General features: G+C 48.2%; 2 protein-coding genes across 3 annotated transcripts in view; one reads left to right on the plus strand and one right to left on the minus strand.

Annotated features, from left to right (window-relative positions):
* The window catches only part of ecm2 (extracellular matrix protein 2, female organ and adipocyte specific), a 47,617-nt gene extending 25,134 nt beyond the window's left edge, over positions 1 to 22,483 (plus strand). The window contains exons 7-12 of the mRNA XM_065004575.1: positions 9,742 to 9,877; positions 10,120 to 10,277; positions 16,306 to 16,445; positions 18,086 to 18,198; positions 18,298 to 18,511; positions 21,060 to 22,483. Of these exons, the coding sequence (XP_064860647.1) occupies positions 9,742 to 9,877; positions 10,120 to 10,277; positions 16,306 to 16,445; positions 18,086 to 18,198; positions 18,298 to 18,511; positions 21,060 to 21,228 (930 nt within the window). The 3' untranslated portion in view covers positions 21,229 to 22,483. The remainder of the gene's footprint in view (positions 1 to 9,741; positions 9,878 to 10,119; positions 10,278 to 16,305; positions 16,446 to 18,085; positions 18,199 to 18,297; positions 18,512 to 21,059) is intronic.
* Positions 1 to 23,573, minus strand: part of cenpp (centromere protein P) — a 228,831-nt gene that overhangs the window by 29,503 nt on the left and 175,755 nt on the right. The gene's annotated exons all lie outside the window — the stretch shown is intronic.

A 23,573-nucleotide genomic window follows, 5' to 3' on the forward strand; every position in this document is an offset into this window, starting at 1 on the left:
CTCAGGGGACAGGAGAGAGAAACCTCAGGGGACAGGAGAGAGAAACCTCCAGGGGAACAGGGAGAGAGAAACCTCAGGGGAACAGGGAGAGAGAAACCTCAGGGGAACAGGGAGAGAGAAACCTCAGGGGAACAGGGAGAGAGAAACCTCATTTGAACAGGGAGAGAGAAACCTCAGGGGGACAGGGAGAGAGAAACCTCATTTGAACAGGGAGAGAGAAACCTCAGGGGAACAGGGAGAGAGAAACCTCAGGGGGACAGGGAGAGAGAAACCTCATTTGAACAGGGAGAGAGAAACCTCATTTGAACAGGGAGAGAGAAACCTCAGGGGGACAGGGAGAGAGAAACCTCATTTGAACAGGGAGAAGAAACCTCAGGGGGACAGGGAGAGAGAAACCTCAGGGGGACAGGGAGAGAGAAACCTCAGGGGACAGGGAGAGAAACCTCATTTGAACAGGGAGAGAGAAACCTCATTTGAACAGGGAGAGAGAAACCTCAGGGGGACAGGGAGAGAGAAACCTCAGGGGGACAGGAGAGAGAAACCTCAGGGGGACAGGGAGAGAGAAACCTCAGGGGGGACAGGGAGAGAGAAACCTCAGGGGAAACAGGGAGAGAGAAACCTCATTTGAACAGGGAGAGAGAAACCTCAGGGGACAGGGAGAGAGAAACCCTCATTTGAACAGGGAGAGAGAAACCTCAGGGGGACAGGGAGAGAGAAACCTCAGGGGGACAGGAGAGAGAAACCTCAGGGGACAGGGAGAGAGAAACCTCAGGGGGACAGGGAGAGAGAAACCTCAGGGGACAGGAGAGAGAAACCCCAGGGGGACAGGGAGAGAAACCTCAGGGGACAGGGAGAGAGAAACCTCAGGGGGACAGGGAGGGAGAAACCTCAGGGGAACAGGGAGAGAGAGGGAAGAGAACCTCAGGGGAACAGGGAGAAACCTCAGGGGACAGGGAGAGAAACCTCAGGGGAACAGGGAGAGAGAAACCTCAGGGGACAGGGAGAGAGAAACCTCAGGGGGACAGAGAGAAACCTCAGGGAACAGGAGAGAAACCTCAGGGGGAACAGGGAGAGAGAAACCTCAGGGGAACAGGGAGAGAGAAACCTCAGGGGGGGACAGGAGAGAGAAACCTCAGGGGACAGGGAGAGAGAAACCTCAGGGGAGGAGAGAGAGAAACCTCAGGGGAACAGGAGAGAGAAACCTCAGGGGAACAGGGAGAGAGAAACCTCAGGGGAACAGGGAGAGAGAAACCTCAGGGAACAGGGAGAGAGGGGGACAGGGAGAGAGAAACCTCAGGGGACAGGGAGAGAAACCTCAGGGGGACAGGGAGAGAGAAACCTCAGGGGGACAGGGAGAGAAACCTCAGGGGACATTTGAACAGGGAGAGAGAAACCTCAGGGGGGACAGGGAGAAGAAACCTCAGGGGACAGGGAGAGAGAAACCTCATTTGGACAGGGAGAGAGAAACCTCAGGGGGACAGGAGAGAAACCTCAGGGGGACAGGGGGAAACAGGGAGGAGAGAGAAACCTCAGGGGGACAGGAGAGAGAAACCTCAGGGGACAGGAGAGAGAAACCTCAGGGAACAGGGAGAGAGAAACCTCAGGGAACAGGGAGAGAGAAACCTCAGGGGGGACAGGGAGAGAGAAACCTCAGGGGGACAGGGAGAGAGAAACCTCAGGGGAACAGGGAGAGAGAAACCTCAGGGGAACAGGGAGAGAGAAACCTCAGGGGGACAGGGAGAGAGAAACCTCAGGGGGACAGGGAGAGAGAAACCTCAGGGGGACAGGGAGAGAGAAACCTCATTTGAACAGGGAGAGAGAAACCTCAGGGGGACAGGGAGAGAGAAACCTCAGGGGGACAGGGAGAGAGAAACCTCAGGAGGGAACAGGGAAACAGAGGAGAGAAACCTCAGGGGAACAGGGAGAGAGAAACCTCAGGGGAACAGGGAGAGAGAAACCTCAGGGGGACAGGGAGAGAGAAACCTCAGGGGAACAGGGAGAGAAACCTCAGGGGGACAGGAGAGAGAAACCTCAGGGGAACAGGGAGAGGAAACCTCAGGGGACGAGAGAGAAACCTCAGGGAACAGGGAGAGAGAAACCTCAGGACAGGGAGAGAGAAACCTCAGGGGGACAGGGAGAGAGAAACCTCAGGGGAACAGGGAGAGAGAAACCTCAGGGGGACAGGAGAGAGAAACCTCAGGGGGGACAGGGAGAGAGAAACCTCAGGGAACAGGGAGAGAGAAACCTCAGGGGGAAAGGGGGAGACAGGGGGGAGAGAGAAACCTCAGGGGGACAGGGAGAGAGAAACCTCAGGGGAACAGGGAGAGAGAAACCTCAGGGGACAGAGAGAAACCTCAGGGGACAGGGAGAGAAACCTCAGGGGAACAGGGAGGAGAGAGAAACCTCAGGGAACAGGGAGGAGAGAACAGGAGAAGAAACCTCAGGGGGACAGGGGGAGAAACCTCAGGGAACAGGGAGAGAGAAACCTCATTTGAACAGGGAGAGAAACCTCAGGGGGGAACAGGGAGAGAGAAACCTCAGGGGGACAGGGAGAGAGAAACCTCAGGGGAACAGGGAGAGAGAAACCTCAGGGAACAGGGAGAGAGAAACCTCAGGGGGACAGGGAGAGAGAAACCTCAGGGGACAGGGAGAGAGAAACCTCATTTGAACAGGGAGAGAGAAACCTCAGGGGACAGGGAGAGAGAAACCTCATTTGGACAGGGAGAGAGAAACCTCAGGGGACAGGGAGGAGAAACCTCAGGGAACAGAGAGAAACCTCAGGGGGACAGGGAGAGAGAAACCTCAGGGGGGACAGGGAGAGAGAAACCTCAGGGGAACAGGAGAGAGAAACCTCAGGGGACAGGAGAGAGAAACCTCAGGGGGGACAGGGAGAGAGAACCTCAGGGGACAGGGAGAGAGAAACCCTCAGGGGAGAAACCTCAACAGGGAGAGAAACCTCAGGGGGACAGGGAGAGAGAAACCTCAGGGGAACAGGAGAGAGAAACCTCAGGGGACAGGGAGAGAGAAACCTCAGGGAACAGGGAGAGAGAAACCTCAGGGGGACAGGGGAGAGAAACCTCAGGGGGACAGAGAGAGAAACCTCAGGGGAACAGGAGAGAGAAACCTCAGGGGAACAGGGAGAGAGAAACCTCAGGGGACAGGAGAGAGAAGAAACCTCCAGCCTCAGGGGACAGGGAGAGAAACCTCAGGGGAACAGGGAGAGAGAAACCTCAGGGGAACAGGGAGAGAGAAACCTCAGGGGGACAGGGAGAGAGAAACCTCAGGGGACATTTGAGGAGGAGAAACCTCAGGGGGACAGGAGAGAGAAACCTCATTTGAACAGGGAGAGAGAACCTCAGGGGGACAGGGAGAGAGAAACCTCAGGGGGACAGGGAGAGAGAAACCTCAGGGGACAGGGGAAACAGGGAGAGAGAAACCTCAGGGGAACAGGGAGAGAGAGAAACCTCAGGGGAACAGGAGAGAGAAACCTCAGGGGACAGGGAGAGAGAAACCTCAGGGGACAGGAGAGAAACCTCAGGGGAACAGGGAGAGAGAAACCTCATTTGAACAGGGGAGAGAGAAACCTCAGGGGGACAGGGAGAGAGAAACCTCATTTGAACAGGGAGAGAGAAACCTCAGGGGAACAGGGAGAGAGAAACCTCAGGGGGACAGGGAGAGAGAGAAACCTCAGGGGGACAGGGAGAGAGAAACCTCAGGGGACAGGGAGAGAGAAACCTCAGGGGGACAGGAGAGAGAAACCTCAGGGGGACAGGGAGAGAGAAACCTCAGGGGACAGGGAGAGAGAAACCTCAGGGGGACAGGGAGAGAGAAACCTCATTTGAACAGGGAGAGAGAAACCTCAGGGGACAGGGAGAGAGAAACCTCAGGGGGACAGGAGAGAGAAACCTCATTTGAACAGGGAGAGAGAAACCTCAGGGGGACAGGGGAGAGAAACCTCAGGGGGACAGGGAGAGAGAAACCTCAGGGGACAGGGAGAGAGAAACAGGGGACAGGGAGAGAAACCTCAGGGGACAAGGAGAGAGAAACCTCATTTGAACAGGGAGAGAGAAACCTCAGGGGGACAGGGAGAGAGAAACCTCAGGGGGACAGAGAGAGAAACCTCAGGGGGACAGGAGAGAGAAACCTCAGGGAACAGGGAGAGAGAAACCTCATTTGAACAGGAGAGAGAAACCTCAGGGGGACAGGAACAGGGAGAGAGAAACCTCAGGGGACAGGGAGAGAGAAACCTCAGGGGGACAGAACAGGAGAGAGAAACCTCAGGGGGACAGAAACCTCGACAGGGGGGGACAGGGGAGAGAAACCTCAGGGGGACAGGGAGAGAGAAACCTCAGGGGGACAGGGAGAGAGAAACCTCATTTGAGGGGGACAGGGAGAGAGAAACCTCAGGGGGACAGGGAGAGAAACCTCAGGGGAACAGGGAGAGAGAAACCTCAGGGAACAGGGAGAGAGAAACCTCATTTGAACAGGGAGAGAGAAACCTCAGGGGACAGGGAGAGAGAAACCTCATTTGAACAGGGAGAGAAACCTCAGGGGACAGGAGAGAGAAACCTCAGGGGGACAGGAGAGAAACCTCATTTGAACAGGAGAGAGAAACCTCAGGGGACAGGGGAGAGAAACCTCAGGGGGACAGGGAGAAACCTCAGGGAGGGAGAGAGAAACCTCAGGGGAACAGGAGAGAGAAACCTCAGGGGGACAGGGAGAGAGAAACCTCAGGGGGACAGGGAGAGAGAAACCTCAGGGGACAGGAGAGAGAAACCTCAGGGGACAGGGAGAGAGAAACCTCAGGGGACAGGGAGAGAGAAACCTCAGGGGACAGGGAGAGAGAAACCTCAGGGGAACAGGGGAGAGAAACCTCAGGGGGACAGGGAGAGAGAAACCTCAGGGGACAGGGAGAGAGAAACCTCATTTGAACAGGGGAGAAACCTCAGGGGACAGGGAGAGAAACCTCAGGGGGACAGGAGAGAGAAACCTCAGGGGGACAGGGAGAGAGAAACCTCAGGGGACAGGAGGAGAACCTCAGGGGACAGGGAGAGAAACCTCAGGGGAACAGGGAGAGAGAAACCTCAGGGGGGGGGAGAGAAACCTCAGGGAGAGAGAAACCTCAGGGGACAGGGAGAGAGAAACCTCAGGGGGACAGGAGAGAGAAACCTCATTTTGGGACAGGGAGAGAGAAACCTCAGGGGGACAGGGAGAGAGAAACCTCAGGGGAGAGAGAAACCTCAGGGGAACAGGGAGAGAGAAACCTCAGGGGAACAGGGAGAGAGAAACCTCAGGGGGAACAGGGAGAGAGAAACCTCAGGGACAGGGGAGAGAAACCTCATTTGAACAGGGAGAGAGAAACCTCAGGGGACAGGGAGAGAAACCTCAGGGGAACAGGGAGAGAAACCTCAGGGGAACAGGGAGAGAGAAACCTCAGGGGGACAGGGAGAGAGAAACCTCAGGGGGGACAGGGAGAGAGAAACCTCAGGGGGACAGGAAGAGAAACCTCAGGGGACAGGGAGAGAGAAACCTCAGGGGGACAGGGAGAGAGAAACCTCAGGGGACAGGGAGAGAGAAACCTCAGGGGACAGGGAGAGAGAGAAACCTCAGGGGGGACAGGGAGAGAGAAACCTCAGGGGGACAGGGAGAGAGAAACCTCAGGGGGAAGGGGAGAGAAACCTCAGGGGGACAGGGAGAGAGAAACCTCAGGGGAACAGGGAGAGAGAAACCTCAGGGGACAAGGAGAAACCTCAGGGGAACAGGAGAGAGAAACCTCAGGGGGACAGGAGAGAGAAACCTCAGGGGGACAGGGGAGAGAGAAACCTCAGGGGACAGGAGAGAGAAACCTCAGGGGACAGGAGAGAGAAACCTCAGGGGACAGGGAGAGAAACCTCAGGGGGACAGGGAGAGAGAAACCTCAGGGGGGACAGGGAGAGAGAAACCTCAGGGGACAGGGAGAGAGAAACCTCAGGGGGACAGGGGAGAGAAACCTCAGGGGGACAGGAGAGAGAAACCTCAGGGGACAGGGAGAGAGAAACCTCAGGGGGGACAGGGGGAGAGAAACCTCAGGGGGAGGGAGAGAAACCTCAGGGGACAGGGAGGAAACCTCAGGGAGGAGAGAAACCTCAGGGGACAGGGAGAGAGAAACCTCAGGGGGACAGGGAGAGAAACCTCATTTGGACAGGGAGAGAGAAACCTCAGGGGGGACAGGGAGAGAAACCTCAGGGGGACAGGGAGAGAGAAACCTCAGGGGGACAGGAGAGAGAAACCTCAGGGGGACAGGGAGAGAAACCTCAGGGGGACAGGGAGAGAAACCTCAGGGGACAGGGAGAGAGAAACCTCAGGGGACAGGGAGAGAGAAACCTCAGGGGGACAGGGAGAGAGAAACCTCAGGGGAACAGGGAGAGAGAAACCTCAGGGAACAGGGAGAGAGAAACCTCAGGGGAACAGGGAGAGAGAAACCTCAGGGGAACAGGGGAGAGAAACCTCAGGGGAACAGGGAGAGAGAAACCTCATTTGAACAGGGGAGGAAACAGGGGAGGAGAGAGAAACCTCATTTTGAACAGGGAGAGAGAAACCTCAGGGGAACAGGAGAGGAAACCTCATTTGAACAGGGAGGGAGAAACCTCAGGGACAGGGAGAGAAACCTCATTTGAACAGGGGAGGAAACCTCAGGGGGACAGAGAGAAACCTCAGGGGGACAGGAGAGAGAAACCTCAGGGGGGACAGGGAGAGAGAAACCTCATTTGAACAGGGAGAGAAACCTCAGGGGACAGGGAGAGAAACCTCAGGGGACAGGGAGAGAGAAACCTCAGGGGGACAAGGAGAGAGAAACCTCCAGGGGGACAAGGAGAAGAAACCTCATTTGAACAGGGAGGAGAGAAACCTCAGGGGACAGGGAGAGAGAAACCTCAGGGGAACAGGGGAGGGAGAAACCTCAGGGGGGACAGGGGGAGAAACCTCAGGGGGACAGGGAGAGAGAAACCTCAGGGGACAGGGAGAGAGAAACCTCAGGGGACAGGGAGAGAGAAACCTCAGGGGAACAGGAGAGAGAAACCTCAGGGGGACAGGAGAGAAACAGGGGGACAGGGAGAGAGAAACCTCAGGGGGACAGGGAGAGAGAAACCTCAGGGGGACAGGGAGAGAGAAACCTCAGGGGAACAGGGAGAGAGAAACCTCAGGGGGACAGGGAGAGAGAAACCTCATTTGAACAGGGGGAAACCTCAGGGAGAGAGAAACCTCAGGGGACAGGGAGAGAGAAACCTCAGGGGGACAGGGAGAGAGAAACCTCAGGGGGACAGGGGAGAGAGAAACCTCAGGGGGACAGGGAGAGAAACCTCAGGGGGACAGGAGAGAGAAACCTCATTTGAACAGGGAGGAGAAACCTCAGGGACAGGAGAGAGAAACCTCATTTGAACAGGGAGAGAGAAACCTCAGGGGGACAGGGAGAGAGAAACCTCAGGGGGACAGGAGAGAGAAACCTCATTTGAACAGGGAGAGAGAAACCTCAGGGGGACAGGGAGAGAGAAACCTCATTTGAACAGGAGAGAGAAACCTCAGGGGGACAGGAGAGAGAAACCTCAGGGGGACAGGGAGAGAGAAACCTCAGGGGGGACAGGGAGAGAGAAACCTCATTTGAACAGGAGAGAGAAACCTCAGGGGACAGGGAGAGAGACCTCATTTGGACCCTCAGGGGGACAGGAGAGAGAAACCTCAGGGGACAGGAGAGAGAAACCTCATTTGAACAGGGAGAGAGAAACCTCAGGGGGACAGGGAGAGAGAAACCTCATTTGAACAGGGAGAGAAACCTCAGGGGGACAGGAGAGAGAAACCTCATTTGGACAGGGAGAGAGAAACCTCAGGGGGACAGGGAGAGAGAAACCTCAGGGGGACAGGGAGAGAGAAACCTCATTTGAACAGGAGAGAGAAACCTCAGGGGGACAGAGAGAAACCTCAGGGGGACAGGGAGAGAGAAACCTCAGGGGACAGGGAGAGAGAAACCTCATTTGAACAGGGAGAGAGAAACCTCAGGGGACTGGGAGAGAGAAACCTCATTTGGACAGGGAGAGAAACCTCAGGGGACAGGGAGAGAGAAACCTCAGGGGGACAGGGAGAGAGAAACCTCATTTGAACAGGAGAGAGAAACCTCAGGGGACAGGGAGAGAGAAACCTCAGGGGGACAGGGAGAGAGAAACCTCAGGGGACAGGGAGAGAGAAACCTCATTTGAACAGGGAGAGAAACCTCAGGGGACTGGGAGAGAGAAACCCCAGGGGGACAGGGAGAGAGAAACCTCAGGGGACAGGGGAGAGAAACCTCATTTGAACAGGGAGAGAGAAACCTCAGGGGAACAGGGGAGAGAGAAACCTCAGGGGGACAGGGAGAGAGAAACCTCATTTGAACAGGGAGAGAGAAACCTCAGGGGACAGGAGAGAGAAACCTCATTTGAACAGGGAGAGAGAAACCTCAGGGGGACAGGAGAGAGAAACCTCAGGGGACAGGAGAGAGAGAAACCTCAGGGGACAGGGGAGAGAGAAACCTCAGGGGGACAGGGAGAGAGAAACCTCATTTGAACAGGGAGAGAGAAACCTCAGGGGGACAGGAGAGAGAAACCTCAGGGGACAGGGAGAGAGAAACCTCAGGGGACAGGGAGAGAGAAACCTCAGGGGGACAGGGAGAGAGAACCCTCAGGGGGACAGGGAGAGAGAAACCTCATTTGAACAGGGAGAGAGAAACCTCAGGGGGACAGGGAGAGAGAAACCTCATTTGAACAGGGAGAGAGAAACCTCAGGGGGACAGGGAGAGAGAAACCTCATTTGAACAGGGAGAGAGAAACCTCAGGGGAACAGGGAGAGAGAAACCTCATTTGAACAGGGAGAGAGAAACCTCAGGGGACAGGGAGAGAGAAACCTCAGGGGACAGGGAGAGAGAAACCTCAGGGGGACAGGGAGAGAGAAACCTCAGGGGGACAGGGGAGAGAAACCTCAGGGGGACAGGGAGAGAGAAACCTCAGGGGGACAGGAGAGAGAAACCTCAGGGGAACAGGGAGAGAGAAACCTCAGGGGACAGGGAGAGAAACCTCAGGGGGACAGGGAGAGAGAAACCTCAGGGGGACAGGGAGAGAGAAACCTCAGGGGAACAGGGAGAGAGAAACCTCAGGGGAACAGGGAGAGAGAAACCTCAGGGGGACAGGGAGAGAGAAACCTCAGGGGGACAGGGAGAGAGAAACCTCAGGGGGACAGGGAGAGAGAAACCTCAGGGGGACAGGGAGAGAGAAACCTCAGGGGAACAGGGAGAGAGAAACCTATTTCCAGCCAGCTAGATCCACCGAGGTACTATATCTCCAGAAAGAGGTGAGGTGCGACAATCAGGACATTTCTACAGCAAGAACCCTTGATTTCGTTAACAAAAATATTGTGACAACATCGATCGTTTTTCTTTTCCAATACTTTAGGTGCGCTTGATTTAGCTTGCCTTCTTTAATGGAACCAATAGAATAGTCCCAATACGTATTTCAAACCAGGTGTGATACTGTGACTGTTACCTTCCAATGTACAATATTGACATTTCTTTGTCGGTTTCCCCTTTCCACAGAATGACAGATTATTTTCCATCACTATAACCATGGCAACGATAGAACATCTATCTAGATATATAAAGTGCTTTATTTTCCAATTTGGTTAGAGTTGTTTAAATTCCCCAGAGACGGACGTGGTTTAATGTTGTTAATGATCGTTGGTCAGGGCCTGAAGTTCCTGAGCCGTCTATTCCTGGACAACAACCTCCTAGAGACGGTTCCAACAGATCTCCCATCAACACTACAGGAACTCAAGATCAACGAGAACCACCTCAAAGGCATCGAGGAGAACAGCTTCCAAGGTAACCAAAGTAAACAACAAATCTACATGTTACGAGTTACTGGACAAACATTTTCAAAGTACTTTTTTGGGGGGCCATTTCAGGAAAAAAATATTGGTAAAACTGCAATGCTTCAATCAAAAAAATATATATGTTTCAACTGCACAAACGTAAATATTTGTTAGTGGAAGTGGCTGAAACCATAACCAGCACAGAGAGACTTTTATAGGAAAATGTTTTCACTGCTGTGTAATTTCTGAAAGGTCTGAGTAGCCTGTTGATCTTGGAGTTGGAGGGAAATGTCCTGAACGAAGGGACCGTGGATCATCAAGCTTTCAGTCCCCTCTCTCAGCTCTCTTACCTCCGTCTGGGCAGAAACCACTTCAGGACCGTCCCCCAGGGCCTGCCTCCATCTCTACTGGTGAGAGTTATCCGTTTTTATCCAAAGATGTATATAAACCCTGGATTACTGAGGCTATGTATTGGCCATGGAGAGGCTTTGAAGCCACCGGTCGGCCATATTGGCCCTCCCCAGTCCTCCATAGGAATGAATGGAATTCTATAGTCTTTCAATAAAATGTTTCAAGGACAAAATGACATGTATTTAAGGATAACCAAAATAACCAAAAATTATACTTTTAAGGGAAAAAATGTGTGTATATATATATTCATATATAAAACGTCCCCTTTTCAGGACCCTGTCTTTCAAAGATAATTCATAACAAATCCAAATAACTTCACAGATCTTCATTGTAAAAGGGTTTAAACACCGTTTCCCATGAACTATTAATGAACATGCACCTGTGGAACAGTCGTTAAGACAATAACAGCGTACAGACGGTAGGCAATTAAGGTCACAGTTATGAAAACTTAGGACACTAAAGAGTCCTTTCTACTGACTCTGAAAAACACCAAAAGAAAGATGCCCAGGGTCCCTGCTCATCTGCGTGAACGTGCCTTAGCCATGCTGCAAGGAGACATGAGGACTGCAGATGTGGTCAGGGCAAAAAATTGCAATGTCCTGTCTGTGAGACGCCTAAGACAGCGCTACAGGGAGACGGGAGGGACAGCTGATCGTCCTCACAGTGGCAGACCACGTGTAACAACACCTGCACAGGATCGGTACATCTGAACATCACACCTGTGGGACAGGTACAGGATGGCAACAACTGCCTGAGTTACACCAGGAACGCCCAATCCCTCCATCAGTACTCAGACTGTCCGCAATAGGCTGAGAGAGGCTGGACTGAGGGCTTGTAGGCCTGTTGTAAGGCAGGTCCTCACCAGACATCACTGGAAACAACGTCGCCTATGGGCACAAACCCACCGTTGCTGGACCAGACAGGACAAACTGGTCTTCACTGACGAGACGCGGTTTTGTTTCACCAGGGGTGATTGTCGGATTCGCGTTTATCGTCGAAGGAATGAGCGTTACATTGAGGCCTGTACTCTGAAGCGGGATCGATTTGGAGGTGGAGGGTCCGTCATGGTCTGGGGTGGTGTGTCACAGCATCATCGGACTGAGCTTGTTGTCATTGCAGGCAATCTCAACCCCATGCGTTACAGGGAAGACATCCTCCTCCCTCATGTGGTACCCTTCCTGCAGGCTCATCCTGACATGACCCTCCAGCATGACAACGCTGTGCGTTACAGGGAAGACATCCTCCTCCCTCATGTGGTACCCTTCCTGCAGGCTCATCCTGACATGACCCTCCAGCATGACAACGCTGTGTGTTACAGGGAAGACATCCTCCTCCCTCATGTGGTACCCTTCCTGCCGGCTCATCCTGACATGACCCTCCAGCATGACAATGCCACCAGCCATACTGCACCAGTTCTGTGAACATCCTGTCATTACGGGAATGTCAGTGTTCTGCCATGGACATAACATCCCGGTCTCAATCCCATTGTCATCTGGGACCTGTTGGATCGGAGGGTGAGGGCTGTCATCCCCCAGAAATCCTCTGGGACCTGTCATTACGGATGGTGACAGGGTACAGCCTGTCAGACATGTCTGGGACCTGTACATCCTGTCGGAGGGTGACATCCTGAGCCAGCCGGGATGTCCGGGAACTTGCAGGTGCCTTGGTGGAATCACAGTAACATCCTTTCACAGCAAGAACTGGCAAATCTGGTGCAGTCCACGAGGAGGAGATGCACTGCAGTACATTAATGCAGCTGGTGGCCACATCCAGATACATTACATTACTTTGATTTTGACTCCCCTTTGTTCAGGGACACATTATTCCATTTCTGTTAGTCACATGTCATTGTGGAACTTGTTCAGTTTATGTCTCAGTTGTTGAACTTGTTATGTTCATACAAATATTTACACATGTTAAGTCATTGAAAATAAAACGTCAGTTCACAGTCAACATCTTTTTTTGCTGAGTTTATATAACATGAAATATTGTATAAGCCATAGAAATGCATTTATTAATCTTAATAAGAATAAATGTGTCATAAACACGGTGTGGTTTTTCGCTGATAAGTGGACAATACACATCTGTACATTTCAATGAAACACAGTGAAGCAACGACAGCCCTTTTCTTGATAAGCCTTTTCCACGACTCACTCTCACGCTTTGGTTAAAGACAAGGTGTCAGGAAGGAAAGAGTGGCTCAAATACGCTGACCTCAACACTCAGCTCTGCTTCACAAAACAGCCAGTACATCATGTCATTACATAACATCCTGTCATTACATAACATCCTGTCATTACATAACATCCTGTACATCCTGTCATTACATAACATCCTGTCATTACATAACATCCTGTCATTACATAACATCCTGTACAGCCTGTCATTACATAACATCCTGTACATCCTGTCATTACATAACATCCTGTCATCACATAACATCCTGTACAGCCTGTCATTACATAACATCCTGTACATCCTGTCATCACATAACATCCTGTACATCCTGTCATCACATAACATCCTGTACATCCTGTCATTACATAACATCCTGTACATCCTGTCATTACATAACATCCTGTACAGCCTGTCATTACATAACATCCTGTCATCCTGTACATCCTGTCATTACATAACATCCTGTCATCACATAACATCCTGTCATCACATAACATCCTGTACATCCTGTCATCACATAACATCCTGTACATCCTGTCATCACATAACATCCTGTACAGCCTGTCATTACATAACATCCTGTACATCCTGTCATCACATAACATCCTGTACAGCCTGTCATTACATAACATCCTGTACAGCCTGTCATTACATAACATCCTGTCATCACATAACATCCTGTACATCCTGTCATTACATAACATCCTGTACAGCCTGTCATTACATAACATCCTGTACAGCCTGTCATTACATAACATCCTGTACATCCTGTCATTACATAACATCCTGTACAGCCTGTCATTACATAACATCCTGTCATTACATAACATCCTGTACATCCTGTCATTACATAACATCCTGTCATTACATAACATCCTGTCATTACATAACATCCTGTACATCCTGTCATTACATAACATCCTGTCATCACATAACATCCTGTCATTACATAACATCCTGTACATCCTGTCATTACATAACATCCTGTCATCACATAACATCCTGTCATTACATAACATCCTGTACATCCTGTCATTACATAACATCCTCTCATCACATAACATCCTGTACATCCTGTCATTACATAACATCCTGTACAGCCTGTCATCACATAACATCCTGTCATTACATAACATCCTGTCATCACATAACATCCTGTAACAGCCTGTCATTACATAACATCCTGTACATCCTGTCATCACATAACATCCTGTCATCACATAACATCCTGTACATCCTGTCATCACATAACATCCTGTACAGTCTGTCATCACATAACATCCTGTACATCCTGTCATCACATAACATCCTGTACAGTCTGTCATTACATAACATCCTGTCATCACATAACATCCTGTACAGCCTGTCATTACATAACATCCTGTACATCCTGTCATCACATAACATCCTGTACATCCTGTCATCACATAACATCCTGTCATCACATAACATCCTGTCATCACATAACATCCTGTACATCCTGTCATTACATAACATCCTGTACAGCCTGTCATTACATAACATCCTGTACATCCTGTCATCACATAACATCCTGTCATCACATAACAGCCTGTCATTACATAACATCCTGTACATCCTGTCATTACATAACATCCTGTCATTACATAACATCCTGTCATTACATAACATCCTGTACATCCTGTCATTACATAACATCCTGTCATCACATAACATCCTGTACATCCTGTCATTACATAACATCCTGTACATCCTGTCATCACATAACATCCTGTCATCACATAACATCCTGTACATCATGTCATTACATAACATCCTGTACATCCTGTCATCACATAACATCCTGTACAGCCTGTCATTACATAACATCCTGTCATTACATAACATCCTGTACATCCTGTCATTACATAACATCCTGTCATCACATAACATCCTGTCATTACATAACATCCTGTACATCCTGTCATTACATAACATCCTGTACAGCCTGTCATCACATAACATCCTGTCATTACATAACATCCTGTCATTACATAACATCCTGTACATCCTGTCATTACATAACATCCTGTCATTACATAACATCCTGTACATCCTGTCATTACATAACATCCTGTACAGCCTGTCATTACATAACATCCTGTCATTACATAACATCCTGTACAGCCTGTCATTACATAACATCCTGTCATCACATAACAGCCTGTCATTACATAACATCCTGTACATCCTGTCATCACATAACATCCTGTCATCACATAACATCCTGTACATCCTGTCATCACATAACATCCTGTCATTCATCACATAACATCCTGTACAGCCTGTCATTACATAACATCCTGTACATCCTGTCATTACATAACATCCTGTCATCACATAACATCCTGTCATTACATAACATCCTGTACATCCTGTCATCACATAACATCCTGTACAGCCTGTCATCACATAACATCCTGTACATCCTGTCATCACATAACATCCTGTCATCACATAACATCCTGTACATCCTGTCATTACATAACATCCTGTACATCCTGTCATTACATAACATCCTGTACAGCCTGTCATCACATAACATCCCGTCATCACATAACATCCTGTCATCACATAACATCCTGTACATCCTGTCATTACATAACATCCTGTCATCACATAACATCCTGTCATCACATAACATCCTGTACATCCTGTCATCACATAACATCCTGTACAGCCTGTCATTACATAACATCCTGTACAGCCTGTCATCACATAACATCCTGTCATTACATAACATCCTGTACATCCTGTCATTACATAACATCCTGTCATTACATAACATCCTGTCATCACATAACAGCCTGTCATTACATAACATCATGTACATCCTGTCATCACATAACATCCTGTCATCACATAACATCCTGTACATCCTGTCATCACATAACATCCTGTACAGCCTGTCATTACATAACATCCTGTCATCACATAACATCCTGTACAGCCTGTCATTACATAACATCCTGTCATCACATAACATCCTGTCATCACATAACATCCTGTACAGCCTGTCATTACATAACATCCTGTACATCCTGTCATTACATAACATCCTGTCATCACATAACATCCTGTCATTACATAACATCCTGTACATCCTGTCATTACATAACATCCTGTCATCACATAACATCCTGTACATCCTGTCATCACATAACATCCTGTCATCACATAACATCCTGTCATCACATAACATCCTGTCATCACATAACATCCTGTACAGCCTGTCATCACATAACATCCTGTACATCCTGTCATCACATAACATCCTGTCATTACATAACATCCTGTACATCCTGTCATCACATAACATCCTGTCATCACATAACATCCTGTCATCACATAACATCCTGTACAGCCTGTCATTACATAACATCCTGTACAGCCTGTCATCACATAACATCCTGTACAGCCTGTCATTACATAACATCCTGTACATCCTGTCATTACATAACATCCTGTCATTACATAACATCCTGTACATCCTGTCATTACATAACATCCTGTCATTACATAACATCCTGTACATCCTGTCATCACATAACATCCTGTCATCACATAACATCCTGTACATCCTGTCATTACATAACATCCTGTCATCACATAACATCCTGTCATTACATAACATCCTGTACATCCTGTCATCACATAACATCCTGTACAGCCTGTCATCACATAACATCCTGTACAGCCTGTCATCACATACATCCAATTACAGTGAGCTACATTTGTATTGTTGTCTATTAGAGGAGCAAAGGGCCTCTCCGGCAAACAGTGCATCTCCATTGTGTATAAATACTCTTCATTTTATCGTTCTGTTTGCAGGAGGTTTATCTTGAGAACAACCTGATAGAAGAGATATCCGACTGCGTCTTCAACCAATCCACTAACCTGAACGTGATCTCACTGAGACACAACAGACTGGAGGAGTCCAGGATAGCACCTCTAGCATGGATCAACCACAAGTAAGAAAACTAGAGGATTTCAGAAGTCTTCTTTTCAATGCATATATTACAAAGAAACTATAGTAAAGTTATATATGAGTTGCCCCCCCCCCCTTGCCCTCAGAACAGCATCAATTAGTCAGGACATGGACTCTACAAGGTGTGGAAAGTGTTCCACAGGGATGCTGACCCATGTGGACTCTACAAGGTGTGGAAAGTGTTCCACAGGGATGCTGGTCCATGTTGACTCTACAAGGTGTGGAAAGTGTTCCACAGGGATGCTGACCCATGTGGACTCTACAAGGTGTGGAAAGTGTTCCACAGGGATGCTGGCCCATGTGGACTCTACAAGGTGTGGAAAGCGTTCCACAGGGATGCTGGTCCATGTTGACTCTACAAGGTGTCGAAAGCATTCCACAGGGATGCTGACCCATGTGGACTCTACAAGGTGTGGAAAGTGTTCCACAGGGATGCTGGCCCATGTGGACTCTACAAGGTGTGGAAAGCGTTCCATAGGGATGCTGGCCCATGTGGACTCTACAAGGTGTGGAAAGCGTTCCATAGGGATGCTGGCCCATGTTGACTCTACAAGGTGTGGAAAGCGTTCCATAGGGATGCTGGCCCATGTTGACTCTACAAGGTGTTGAAAGCGTTCCACAGGGATGCTGGCCCATGTTGACTCTACAAGGTGTCTAAAGCGTTCCACAGGGATGCTGGTCCATGTTGACTCTACAAGGTGTCGAAAGCATTCCACAGGGATGCTGGTCCATGTTGACTCTACAAGGTGTTGAAAGTGTTCCACAGGGATGCTGGCCCATGTTGACTCTACAAGGTGTTGAAAGCATTCCACAGGGATGCTGGTCCATGTTGACTCTACAAGGTGTCGAAAGCATTCCACAGGGATGCTGGTCCATGTTGACTCTCCAAGGTGTTGAAAGCGTTCCACAGGGATGCTGGCCCATGTTGACTCTCCAAGGTGTTGAAAGCATTCCACAGGGATGCTGGCCCATGTTGACTCTACAAGGTGTCTAAAGCGTTCCACAGGGATGCTGGTCCATGTTGACTCTACAAGGTGTAGAAAGCGTTCCACAGGGATGCTGGCCCATGTTGACTCTCCAAGGTGTGGAAAGCGTTCCACAGGGATGCTGGTCCATGTTGACTCCAATGCTTCCCAACAGTTGGCTGGATGTGCTTTGGGCGGTAGACCATTCTTGACACACAAGAGAAACTGTTTTGAGTGTGAAAAAAACCCAGCAGCGTTGCAGTTCTTGACACAAACCGGTGCCCCTGGCATCTACAACCATACCCCGTTCAAAGGCACTTCAATCTTTTGTCTTGTCCGTTTACCCTCTGAATGACACACAATCCATTTCTCAGTTGTTTCAAGGCTTAAAAATCCTTCTTTAACCAGGTCTCCTCCCCTTCATCTACACTGATTGAAGTGGATTTAACAGGTGACACCATTAAGGGATCACAGCTTTCATTTGTATCCACTTGGTCAGTCTGTCAGAGAAAGAGCATGTGTACTTAATGTTTTGTCCACTCAGTTTATTTCACATTCCTGTGTAGCTTTATTTTCTCGACATAAAACTAATTTCTCACTTTCTCCCCTCCCTTCCTCTGGTTTACTTTTCCCACTCTCTCTCCCTTCCTCCCATCAGGAACCTGGAGTCCATAGACCTGTCCTACAACCGTCTGTACCTGGTCCCATCCTACCTGCCCAGAGCTCTGGTCCACCTGGTCTTGGTAGGGAACCAGATTGAGAGAATACCAGGTATGTACCATCCAGGATCGCTTTGGAAAGATTTCATTCTGTTAAGTACTTATCTTCTGGGAATACAAAACGTACATCTTGCTGTATGTTTTAATACAGGGTTTGTGTTCGCCCACATGGAGCCGGGGATAGAGCACCTGTACCTGTCCCACAACAAGCTGGATGGGGAGGGAGTGGAGCCACAGTCCTTCTTGGGCACCTACGCCTCCATGACGGAGCTGTGTTTAGACCACAACCAGCTCATAACGGTTCCCCCTGGTATCAACCAGATGAGCACTCTGCACTTCCTCCACCTCAATAACAACAGAATCAGGTACTGTAGACGCACTCTGTGTCCCAAATGGCACCCTAGTCCCTATATAGTGCACTACTTTAGACCAGGGCCCTATTCCCCATATAGTGCACTACTTTAGACCAGGGCCCTATTCCCTATATAGAGCACTACTTTAACCAGGGCCCTATTCCCCATATAGTGCACTACTTTAGACCAGGGCCCTATTCCCTATATAGAGCACTACTTTAACCAGGGCCCTATTCCCTATATAGTACACTACTTTATACCAGGGCCCTATTCCCTATATAGTACACTACTTTATACCAGGGCCCTATTCCATATATAGTACACTACTTTATACCAGGGCCCTATTCCATATATAGTACACTACTTTATACCAGGGCCCTATTCCCTACATAGTGCACTATTATAGACCAGGGCCCTATTCCCTATATAGTGCACTACTTTATACCAGGGCCCTATTCCCTATATAGTACACTACTTTATACCAGGGCCCTATTCCCTACATAGTGCACTATTATAGACCAGGGCCCTATTCCCTATATAGTGCACTACTTTAGACCAGGGCCCTATTCCCTACGTAGTTCACTACTTTAGACCAGGGCCCTATTCCCTACGTAGTGCACTACTTTAGACCAGGGAGGCAATATACAAGGACTACCAGGTAGTAATGAGACTATAAACAGGAAGTACCAGGTAGTAATGATACTATAAACAGGAAGTACCAGGTAGTAATGATACTATATACTGGAAGTACCAGGTAGTAATGAGGCTATATACAGGAAGTACCAGGTAGTAATGAGGCTATATACAGGAAGTACCAGGTAGTAATGAGGCTATATACAGGAAGTACCAGGTAGTAATGAGGCTATATACAGGAAGTACCAGGTAGTAATGAGGCTATATACAGGAAGTACCAGGTAGTAATGAGGCTATATACAGGACGTACCAGGTAGTAATGAGGCTATATACAGGACGTACCAGGTAGTAATGAGGCTATATACAGGAAGTACCCGGTAGTAATGAGACTATATACAGGAAGTACCAGGTAGTAATGAGGCTATATACAGGAAGTACCAGGTAGTAATGAGACTATATACAGGAAGTACCAGGTAGTAATGAGGCTATATACAGGACGTACCAGGTAGTAATGAGGCTATATACAGGAAGTACCAGGTAGTAATGAGGCTATATACAGGACGTACCAGGTAGTAATGAGGCTATATACAGGAAGTACCAGGTAGTAATGAGGCTATATACAGGAAGTACCAGGTAGTAATGAGGCTATATACAGGAAGTACCAGGTAGTAATGAGGCTATATACAGGAAGTACCAGGTAGTAATGAGGCTATATACAGGACGTACCAGGTAGTAATGAGGCTATATACAGGAAGTACCTGGTAGTAATGAGACTATATACAGGACGTACCAGGTAGTAATGCGACTATATACAGGAAGTACCAGGTAGTAATGAGGCTATATACAGGAAGTACCAGGTAGTAATGAGGCTATATACAGGAAGTACCCGGTAGTAATGAGACTATATACAGGAAGTACCAGGTAGTAATGAGGCTATATACAGGAAGTACCAGGTAGTAATGAGGCTATATACAGGAAGTACCAGGTAGTAATGAGGCTATATACAGGAAGTACCCGGTAGTAATGAGACTATATACAGGACGTACCAGGTAGTAATGCGACTATATACAGGAAGTACCAGGTAGTAATGAGGCTATATACAGGAAGTACCAGGTAGTAATGAGGCTATATACAGGAAGTACCAGGTAGTAATGAGGCTATATACAGGAAGTACCAGGTAGTAATGAGGCTATATACAGGAAGTACCAGGTAGTAATGAGGCTATATACAGGAAGTACCAGGTAGTAATGAGGCTATATACAGGAAGTACCAGGTAGTAATGAGGCTATATACAGGAAGTACCAGGTAGTAATGAGGCTATATACAGGAAGTACCAGGTAGTAATGAGGCTATATACAGGAAGTACCAGGTAGTAATGAGGCTATATACAGGACGTACCAGGTAGTAATGCGACTATATACAGGAAGTACCAGGTAGTAATGAGGCTATATACAGGAAGTACCAGGTAGTAATGAGGCTATATACAGGACGTACCAGGTAGTAATGCGACTATATACAGGACGTACCAGGTAGTAATGCGACTATATACAGGAAGTACCAGGTAGTAATGAGGCTATATACAGGAAGTACCCGGTAGTAATGAGACTATATACAGGAAGTACCAGGTAGTAATGCGACTATATACAGGAAGTACAGGAAGTAATGAGGCTATATACAGGACGTACCAGGTAGTAATGCGACTATATACAGGAAGTACCAGGTAGTAATGAGGCTATATACAGGAAGTACCAGGTAGTAATGAGGCTATATACAGGACGTACCAGGTAGTAATGCGACTATATACAGGAAGTACAGGAAGTAATGCGACTATATACAGGAAGTACAGGAAGTACCAGGTAGGAAAATAAAATCCAGAATAGGATGATCCACGACGTATAAAACCCAATGGTTTCTTTATCTCCTACAGGACCTTTGCTGAGGATGCCATCTGTGACCCTGAGAACAACGAGGACTCCCACATCGTGATGCTGCGTCTGGAGAACAACCTCATCGACCCCAGAAAGATCTCCCCCGTCGCCTTCTCCTGCGTACGCTCTTACTCTAGCGTCGTCTTGAAACCTCAGTGGACCAAGTAACAGGATTTGAAAAACTGTGTGGCAGAATTGCCAAAACAGATCCCCCTTCTTCCTAGGCACCCCTGTAGATCTGAAAGGCTGGGATAGGTGGAAACAATATGGCGACATTTCCACACAGCCAATCACAAGGCAAGAGGAAGCAATTATCCTTATCCTCTCAGATCAACAGAGCCTGGAATTCAGCCGCTGTTATTTTAGCAAAAAAAATCCAAAACCAAAAGAAATTGTCAGTGAAATCACCAAAAACAAAAACTCCAAACTGTATCTCATTGTTAGAGTCATGCAACACAATTCATATCAACGACTATAGGACAGAGACAGAGACACAGAGAGAGAGAGAGAGAGAGAGAGAGAGAGACTGTTAGGAAAATACACCTTCCACTCCTGGTTTTCCATCTTCTAAAACTCAATGGATGGAAACATTCTTGGGAAGTGAGGCACAGCTTCTTGGACTTGTTCCTAAAAACCTTAATTTAAAAGATTGAAGTGTTTGAAAAATACCTCCTAGTAGAGTTAACCTCAGCATGATCTGGTCTGCATCCCAAATTGCAAGCTATTCCCATATATATATATATATATAATAGGGTGCCATTTGGGATGTAGATCTGGTGTTCGAGGGGTACAGATGAGGATGTAACATGTCTATAGATGCCCTTTCAGTCCTATTCTGTGATTAATTTTTTTGGGGTCCCTAGTTTGAGACGTTGCTTCAGATTACGTTCGCTTGACGTTCCCGACAGAGAGAATATAGATGGATCAACTAAACAACACGCGTCCTCAAGTAAGCACAGAAATATAAATAGAACCATCTTTACCAGTCAAATTGCCAGGGTTAGAGGTTCCAAGCCCGTTCTATAGATTGTATTTCTATGTCAAGCAGCGGGTCAGGATCTACGATAAGGAGATGTGATGTATATAGGGATAGTAATAATAATAATCAGTATGTTTTACATATGATATTGCTTTGCCCTCAACTGACTTATTTCACGAGTCATTCTATAAAGGAACTATACTGTAGAATGAAAACTCTTACAATAGTTTTCAGTGTTTGAACTCTGTCTTCAACACCACGTGTACATGGCTGGCTAAAGATGTAAAAGTGGGGATTGTGAATTTATAAAAAGCTACATTTGAGAATTGCATTATCGACAAGTTCATACAAAGTGCAAGTACAATTTTTTTTTGTTCCTACCTGTACAAACACACGATGTCAGAACGACTCAAATAAAGCTTTACTTTGTTACGATTCAAATAACTTTCCTGCTTCAATGAACCATTCATTACAAACCGAGGAGCCAGAGGACTCAACCTGACGCTCACCAGACCCCATGACAAGGGTACGTCCCAAACGGCACCCTATTCCCTACATAGTGCACTACTTTACCTCAGGGCCCACAGTGGTAATGTCAAAAGTAGTGCTATTATGGAGGGAATAGGGTGCCGGCCCTGAGGTAAAGTAGTGCACTATGTAGGGAATAGTGTGCCGCTTGGGATTCAAACACAAGTTCTCAGATTAGCACTGCAGGCGTTACCTAGCGTATATGATGTCAGGTCATGTTGAGGTCATTGGGAATGACAGAATAGCTACTCTGTGAGAATGTCCTTTGAGAACCTGTTGAGTTTCTCAAAACAAGTACCATAATACAAAACCATAATACTAAACCGCTGAACTATAAGCACATTTTCTTTACATACCTCGGGAACACTTTTCCAGTACCTGGAAGAATACAGGTGAATAACAGAGTTAACAAATTGGATATCAGGGTCACACTCGCCTGGTCCCAGATCAGTTTGTGCTGACATTACCTAGCCTGGTCCCAGATCAGTTTGAGTTGTCTTGTCAACTCCTATGGTCACACTCGCCTGGTCCCAGATCAGTTTGTGTTGTCTTGACATCTTCCATGGTCATTACCTAGCCTGATCCCAGATCTGTTTGTGTTGTCTTGACATCTTCCATGGTCATTACCTAGCCTGGTCCCAGATCTGTTTGTGTTGTCTTGACAACTTCCATGGTCACACTCGCCTGGTCCCAGATCAGTTTGTGCTGTCTTGACATCTTCCATGGTCATTACCTAGCCTGATCCCAGATCTGTTTGTGTTGTCTTGACATCTTCCATGGTCATTACCTAGCCTGGTCCCAGATCTGTTTGTGTTGTCTTGACAACTTCCATGGTCACACTCGCCTGGTCCCAGATCAGTTTGTGTTGTCTTGACATCTTCCATGGTCATTACCTAGCCTGATCCCAGATCTGTTTGTGTTGTCTTGACATCTTCCATGGTCATTACCTAGCCTGGTCCCAGATCTGTTTGTGTTGTCTTGACAACTTCCATGGTCACACTCGCCT

Source organism: Oncorhynchus nerka, linkage group LG2 (genome assembly GCF_034236695.1).
Source record: "Oncorhynchus nerka isolate Pitt River linkage group LG2, Oner_Uvic_2.0, whole genome shotgun sequence".
NCBI classification, from domain to species: Eukaryota; Metazoa; Chordata; class Actinopteri; order Salmoniformes; family Salmonidae; genus Oncorhynchus; species Oncorhynchus nerka.